Genomic DNA, 7,588 nt, shown 5'->3' on the forward strand with positions numbered 1-7,588 from the left:
AATGGGAGGGTAAAATTTTTTCCACGATTTCGTGGTTGGTCCCAAAGTAAAAGTTGCTCAGTATGGAATGCAGTTATTTTTGTGCACCGCGTGTAAGTTACTCTAGTTATCTATTACAGTTTGTGCTAATGTTGCACTCTCTCAACATGGCAGTAATACTGGGAGTATTAGAGAAATCCTAAAACAAATTAAATCTTAGTATAAAATACGAGTACTCGCCTGTCTTTGATAAATCCTCCATCATCGCATTACCCGACGTCTCTGGCTTCACTAGAGGATCTTCATCTGTAATGAAAACCACAACAGAGATCTGTAATGTATCAGCAGAACTGCAGAAATATCTAAGCGGGTCAGGTGCCAGGTGTTTAAAATCACCAGTACATGTTTTTCCTTGGAGGATATAACCAAACGCAGTAGCCATTAACAAACGTTTCCCTCTGTCGAAACTCTATGACTCATTAGTCATACACATACACATTGTATGGACTGACGATCTGACATGGTTATTTTTACGTTACGAATACATTTGAAGTACCCCTCCCCCGCAAAAATTGACAGACTGTTTTGTACAGAAAATTAGAGACGAGGCGTCTCCATTTGGTTATATGCTCCAAAGTGTTTTTATTCTTTTAAGACGAAACAGGAGCTGAGATTTAAATATTTTAGGTCAATATACCCGTTTCGCTAACGGAAGCGGCTCCTGAAACTAGTGCGATAAGGACAAGGCAAAAAATCCTGCGTAAAAATCTCAAAAATCGAGGCTTCGTACCTACTCGGCTGTTTCCTCCTCCAAAATTTTACCAATCGTAACCAAATTTGGAAATCTAAATGATAATGAAATTATCTGTGTCGGACCGTTTTGCTTTTTTGGCTCAGTTTTGAATACCACGCCTCTCATTGCGGCATAGTCAATTAGCCTATTTTGGCCATTTTTGGAGGGCTTAGCTTAAGCTGGCTAGCGCCTTAAAAAACAAAAATATCAAAAAAAGCTAAACGGTCCGACACAGATATTGACAATATTAATCTGTGTTGAAAAAATCATTACTCTAGCTTCAAAACCCACGGAGGAAACAGTCGAGTACGTTTGTATGGAGAAATGACCACTCCTGTTGGCTCTTAAGCGGGGGCTATAACCGCGAAAATAGAAGATCGCAAATTGCGGGCATCTTTCTCTGTCACTCTTAATACGCCTTTATTGGAGTAAAAGAGAAAGACTCCCGCAATTTGCGAATTTCTGTTTTCGCGGTGGCCCCCAGCGCTGGCTCTTGGGTCAGCATTATGCTGAGGCGAGCCCTTTTCGTGGTAAATAATCACTACACCTTATATAAAACCGGGCAAGTGCGAGTCGGACTCGCGCACGAAGGGTTCCGTACCATAATGCAAAAAAAGAAACAAAAAAAAAGCAAATAAAAAACGGTCACCCATCCAAGTACTGACCACCCCCGACGTTGCTTAACTTTGGTCAAAAATCACGTTTGTTTTATGGGAGCCCCATTTAAATCTTTATTTTATTCTGTTTTTAGTATTTGTTGTTATAGCGGCAACAGAAATACATCATCTGTGAAAATTTCAACTGTCTAGCTATCACGGTTCGTGAGATACAGCCTGGTGACAGCCGGACGGACGGACGGACAGCGAAGTCTTAGTAATAGGGTCCCGTTTTACCCTTTGGGTACGGAACCCTAAAAACAACGTCCCCCACCGCGTCTGTTTGTGTTTGTTTGTATGTTGTCGATAAACTCAAAAACTTCTGAACGGATTTTAATACATTATAGTATATCTTCTTCTTCCTCGCGTTATTCCGGCATTTCGCCACGGCTCATGAGAGCCTGGGGTCCGCTTGACAACTAATCCCATGATTTGACGTAGGCACTAGTTTTTACGAATGCGACTGCCATCTGACCTCCCAACCCAGAGGGTAAACTAGGCCTTATTGGGTTTAGTCCGGTTTCCTCACGATGTTTTCCTTCACCGAAAAGCGACTGGTAAATATGAAATGGTATATCAAATGATATTTCGTACATAAGTTCCGAAAAACTCATTGGTACGAGCCGGGGTTTGAACCCGCGACCTCCAGATTGCAAGTAGCACGCTCTCACCGCTAGGCCACCAGCGCTTTGATACATTATAGTATATATAAAATATATAGTACATATTAGCCACCATTTTGTTCTTAAGGCGAGATTCCACCAGTGTGCGGCGCTGTGCTTGTACCGACAAGCATGTTCAGTACAAAAATGCCTGTGCCGCACACTGGTGGAATCCTGCCTTTAGAATTTGAAAAATACACTTACCCAAAACTTCCCCCGTCTCATCTTCGTTGACCTCTGTTTTTTGTACAGGCTGTTCATCAAACTCAGTGTCTTCTTCTACTGGGACATCAACAGCTATCTCAATCTTGACAGGTTCCTCTGGACAAGACAAAGAATAGTACAGATGTAGTGCATAATTGTTTTCCATTGTATTCTCTCGGAAACGTTTGTATTTGTCATGCTACTTCTGTCAACCTCAGTACTTTTTGTACTGAGACTGACTGAAATTCAGATTCGAGAGGAGTATTAGAAAATGCCGGAGCAATGCGAGGAAGAAGACAGTCAAATACCCTATACAGTTATTATAAATTACACCCTTGTAATGTAATGTATGATATAATCTTAATAGAAAAGTATATCCAATGGCTTCTGCTGACAAATATGAACTATGAGTCTATACAAACTCGTCTTTCTCTACCTGCTTTTGTATGTTAAACTGAAGAACTGGAGAAATATAATTGACTTATATAAGTTGTTTAGAAGAACTATGGTACTGCGTGATAAATAAAAACTAAAAAAGTGCCAACCTTTTATAAACACAGCTTCCCGCAGCATCGCCTGGCTGCGCTGCACTTGCAGCTTGAAGTCGCTCGCGTCTCGCAGGCGGCCCACGCACGCCGAGCAGATGCCGCATGAGCCCGAGCCGCCCAGCGTAAGCTATATGTTTATGAATAAGTTAATAACTATGATCAGGAATCAAGATCGATTCCCAGTATACCAAGTTATATTATAAGTAACCATTGACGTATTATATCTCTGGACGGACCTTACGGGCACTAAAATTGGTATTAGTTCAGCGGTGTCACTCACGAATTCAAGCCAATCGTGCAGTCTAACGCAACTACTTACGAAAAACGCGCGCGTGATGCGAACGCATCAATCAATCGCGTTGTAGCGGTGTCGCATCGCTGTATTGGCCCCATTCTTATTGCCCATAAGGCCAGTCTTGAGATATACATGTGTAAGAAAAAATAGGTAACGCTGAACGTACATTACGTACAACCGCTGCTTACTAGTTATTTGGTTTCACATGATTGAAAACACTATGAATAATTGACAAGTTTGTATTTACCTGTAAATCGAAGCAGTCTTTTAACATCTCAATGTAAATCTCCGTTTTGCCGAGATGTATGTACGGCGTCGTAAGGTCCATGTCCGGAGGACACCGGAGACAACAGCGACACGAATGCGCCATGGCCATCACGGCGACTTCTCTTATACCCCAATTGTTACTAATATAACAGTTAACAAATACAATGAGCTATAAAATAAAGTAAAATTGTTGCATAGCAGCTTCAGCAAAGCAATATGCCAACAAGATTAAAATATAAATACAACACACAACCTCTATATTTTGACAATGACAGCCGAACGGATGCGTTTAAAAACAGTTGCATTTTAGTATAAAATTGCGGATAACGTGATTTATATATTTTTTTTAAATACTGTGCAAACAGTGCAAACCTATTGAATTTATATTGTGACCAAAATATTCATGAATACTTTTTTCTATGAACCAAAATCACGATCAGTTTTTACGAAAGACCCGTCAGAATCCGATCGGTATCGGAAATATTCGTCATTAGTAGTATTGGAACGCTCCCGTTTATTTTTCTGTCACCTGGCCAGCGGGAATTACATTTGATTTCATGAATTATTAATTACCCACATTAATTCCCCTTGCTTTTTTATTAAAAATTACGTCGACGCCTCGGTGAGATCTATCTGTGTCCTAAGAACCGTAATAATTACTAGGCAAAAAAGTAGGTCTGTACCTAACGGAGGTCGTTATTTTGTAAACATGGAAGACAACACTATAGGCAACATCGAGAAAACCTTGAAAGGGAAAAGAAAATCCTGCGAACAAAGGAACTCTAGAAACAGAAAAAATATTGTGAACAGCATCAATGCGGGAGTCGTTAGAAAGAAGGTGTTCGAGTATTATGAGACCGAAAAGGAAGTGCCGACGCTCGGTGAGTTATCTGAAATGTTAGAGGAGAACGGACTCGTGTTCGAACCCAAACATTTGAAAAAGCTGTTACATGAGCTCGGTTATCGTTACATACGATGCAGGTCGCCTTCACGTAGGCACATTATTGTCGAGAAAAACACTCTTGGTTATAAGCGTTTTAAATATGTGGAAAAAATCCGGGAATGCAGAGCTGAAAACCGGAACATATATTTCATGCATGAAACTTACATGGAGGCTAGTGACGTAGCCAAGGGCCGTGATCGTTGTCTTAGAATCGACTTGCCAGCCAAGATTTCGAAAAAGGAACGCTTGGTAATACTTCATGCTGGCGGTAAAAACGGTTTGACGAACGGTTCCTTCACTACTATTAAAGCTGACTATGAATTTGATGATCATTTCAGTGAAGTGAACACCCCTAAATTTGAAAAATGGGTGACTGAGAATTTAAAGGATAAGTTTGAACCGAACTCTGTGATTTGTATTAGCAGCCCGCGACACCACAGCATTCAAAGGCACAAAAAACCAGTAATGTTTTCAACTAAAAATTATATGCAGAACTGGTTGAAAATACATAATGTTGAATATGAGGAGGGGTTAGAAAAGATATTTCTGCTTGAGCTTATTAATAAGACTCATTCGGAACCGGTTTACGCTGTTGACGAAGCACTGAAAAGCCTCGGGCATACTGTCTTGCGTTTGCCTCCGATTCACGCAGAGCTTAATCCGCTTGAATATGTCTGGGAAGATATCAGGAAAAAGGTTGCAGATAGTCAAGTTAACGCCTCAGTGGATGACAAGAGAAAAGCCTGGATGAAATTGTACTCGGAATATCCTCTAGCCGAATACCAGAAGTGGATGGATCATGTCAAAAACACTGAGAATGAGTACTATCAGAATGAGTACAAATTCGATGACATAATTGATGATATAATTGGAAGGTATGAAAAGGATTTGAACTCGGACTCTGAAGATTGGACAACCGATAATAGCGAGGAGTCGGAGACGGATTCTGATTTTTAGATATTCTTCTCAATTTTGTATGCTGTTGTTATATGTTAAGTTCTTTAAAACTTGATTCTTAGGTTGGTAAGCATAGATTGGTATAAAGAATGCCTATCAAAATAAACAAAAATGGTTTGTTTTCTTAGTTTAATCTGATTCTGATTTATTAGATATTCTTATCAAATATTTTATGCTGGAATTTTGCTGGACCTCTTTGCTTGGGCTTTCCATGAGTTTTTAATTTTAGTTGCCTATTAAAAAACGTATTTAACTGATTTGCAAGACCGAAGTGATCCCATAAGTGTTCCGTGAACAAAGTTTTGTACGGAACACTAAAAACTGGTAATTTTGTTTAAGGAGTTCTTTAAAAGTTTGTTTTATGTTGATTAGCTTGATAGCTAAAATAGCTCAATTACTTTTAACTTTATCTATTAAAATCTGTGATTCCAAAAAGTCTAAAATGGGGGCCGATTTTTGAATTTCGACGGCTTGATTTCGTGTATTTCGTTGAATAATATCTTCAGTGCCCGGCATTTAAATTCTCCTAATAGAATTGAAAACGAGTGGTCAATGCCACTCGAATCCCAATTTCTATCGCACGTATTTCAAAAATTAACATTTCGCTGTTTTCCACCGATTTTTGAGTGACGAAATAGAAATACGTTGAACGCTCGAAATTCATAAATCGGCCCCATCTTAGTTTCATGTCAGTGTGTCTTTTATTTGCAACTGCAACAGCATTAGCTTATCAAATAATGATTAAAGTGGTGTTCATCTGGATTTTGTGAAACAGTTTAAAAATAAAATGCCATTAAAAATATAACAATTTTTTTTTTACAACCAACTCTATCCTACCGTTGTCCTCTGTTTCCCTCTTGCCCTTAATACTTCTAACTTGCTAATAAACTCCTGTACTGTACTTTTGCTGTAATTTTTATAATGAATTTGATTTTCGAGTTTCGCGGTAGGCCCTCTGCATACTTTACTCTTTGCCCTCTGCTTTCGGGTTCGTGCTCCGCAGCACCATCTATTGAAAGGAAGTTGAGGTATTTTAAAGCTGGTCACAGTTCCATCAGGCGTGTCTCACTCCACGATTTCATCGCTTTGCTACAGGTAGCTAAAAGTGCATCCGTTCAGCCCCAATTTTGGGGTTTGCTATAAGCCGCGCGTGGCGCTGTCGCCACCTAGCGGCCATATCTGTGCTGGATCGTAACAGACGCATTTTGTTAGAGTGAGTCTTCTGTACTTAGTACTATTATTTATTCTGTGGTTCCATCAACTTTGTTCAGTGCTAGTGCTTAGACCTCCGCCGTCCAACACTCAACTTCCGTTCCGAATATTGAAGAAACGTCAGTCTTCTTTTATTTATTAATTATAGTTGGAATCGAACCAAGATAACTAACTCTGCACCACAGAATAAATAATAGTATAGTACAGAAAGCAAACTTCCTACAAATCCGAAGATTAACAGCGGCCTTCACACTTTGCTGTGTCAAAATCGGTGAAGAGTTGGCTCAGACAGACTACAATGTAGCCATAATCAACCTAGACTATTTGGTATCATCTTGGGTCGTCCCATTTGTTTTTCGTCAAGTTCTTAAATTAGTCCTATTCTGCTTTCGACCCAAGACGATACCGACTATTTAACAGGTACCTACCTAGAAGTCCAAGAACAATATAGAGCTAGCTATCATATTAGCACTTAAAAAATACTTCAAGCAAACAAGGTTCTAACTCGTATGCTTAGCCAATACATGCCAATATTGCCAATACCCTTGAAAACAAATGCAACTGTGTTACTTAAATACGTTACCTAACATGGCGGATGATCGAACGAAGATAATAATTTAATCGCTTTCCTAGAAATTAGTACAATCAATGGAAGGCAGTCAATCGTGGTTCCGAGATTAGTTTCAAGTTTACCGAGGTTGCGAATTGTTGCTTTTTCAGACTATTCTTTGGGCTAAGGCAAGGGAAGGACTATAATTTTAGCAATTGTATGAATTTACCTGTTGGAACCTTGGAGGATATAACCAACGGAGACGCCATGTCTAAAATTTTCAGTACAAAATAGTCTGCCGTTTTTTGCGGGGGAGGGGCACATCAAATGTATAGGTACGTCATGTCAGATAAACGTCAGTCCATACATATGGTTGACATGAGGTTGACCATTGGCCGCCTATTTTCGACAGAGGGGAACGCCTGTTAATGGCGGCTCCATTGTTAATTGCTCCGAGGTTGGAACTGTGAATGATGTTGGCGTGTGCCTAATATACCTGCATTGAGTTCGTATATGTACCAA

The 7,588-nt window shown here is 39.7% G+C and overlaps 1 protein-coding gene across 1 annotated transcript; it reads right to left on the minus strand.

The window, feature by feature from the left end:
• Nucleotides 1-8: 8 nt before the first annotated feature.
• Nucleotides 9-3,798, minus strand: LOC134673826 (uncharacterized). The gene is made up of 4 exons (XM_063531854.1): nucleotides 3,385-3,798; nucleotides 2,840-2,969; nucleotides 2,295-2,411; nucleotides 9-285 (listed from the first exon to the last, which is right to left on the minus strand). The coding sequence occupies exons 1-4, from the start codon at nucleotides 3,511-3,513 to the stop codon at nucleotides 179-181; spliced, it is 483 nt and encodes a 160-aa protein (XP_063387924.1). The 5' UTR covers nucleotides 3,514-3,798; the 3' UTR covers nucleotides 9-178.
• Between the last annotated feature and the right edge of the window lie 3,790 nt (nucleotides 3,799-7,588).

This window comes from Cydia fagiglandana, chromosome 19 (assembly GCF_963556715.1).
Source record: "Cydia fagiglandana chromosome 19, ilCydFagi1.1, whole genome shotgun sequence".
Classification (NCBI taxonomy): Eukaryota; Metazoa; Arthropoda; class Insecta; order Lepidoptera; family Tortricidae; genus Cydia; species Cydia fagiglandana.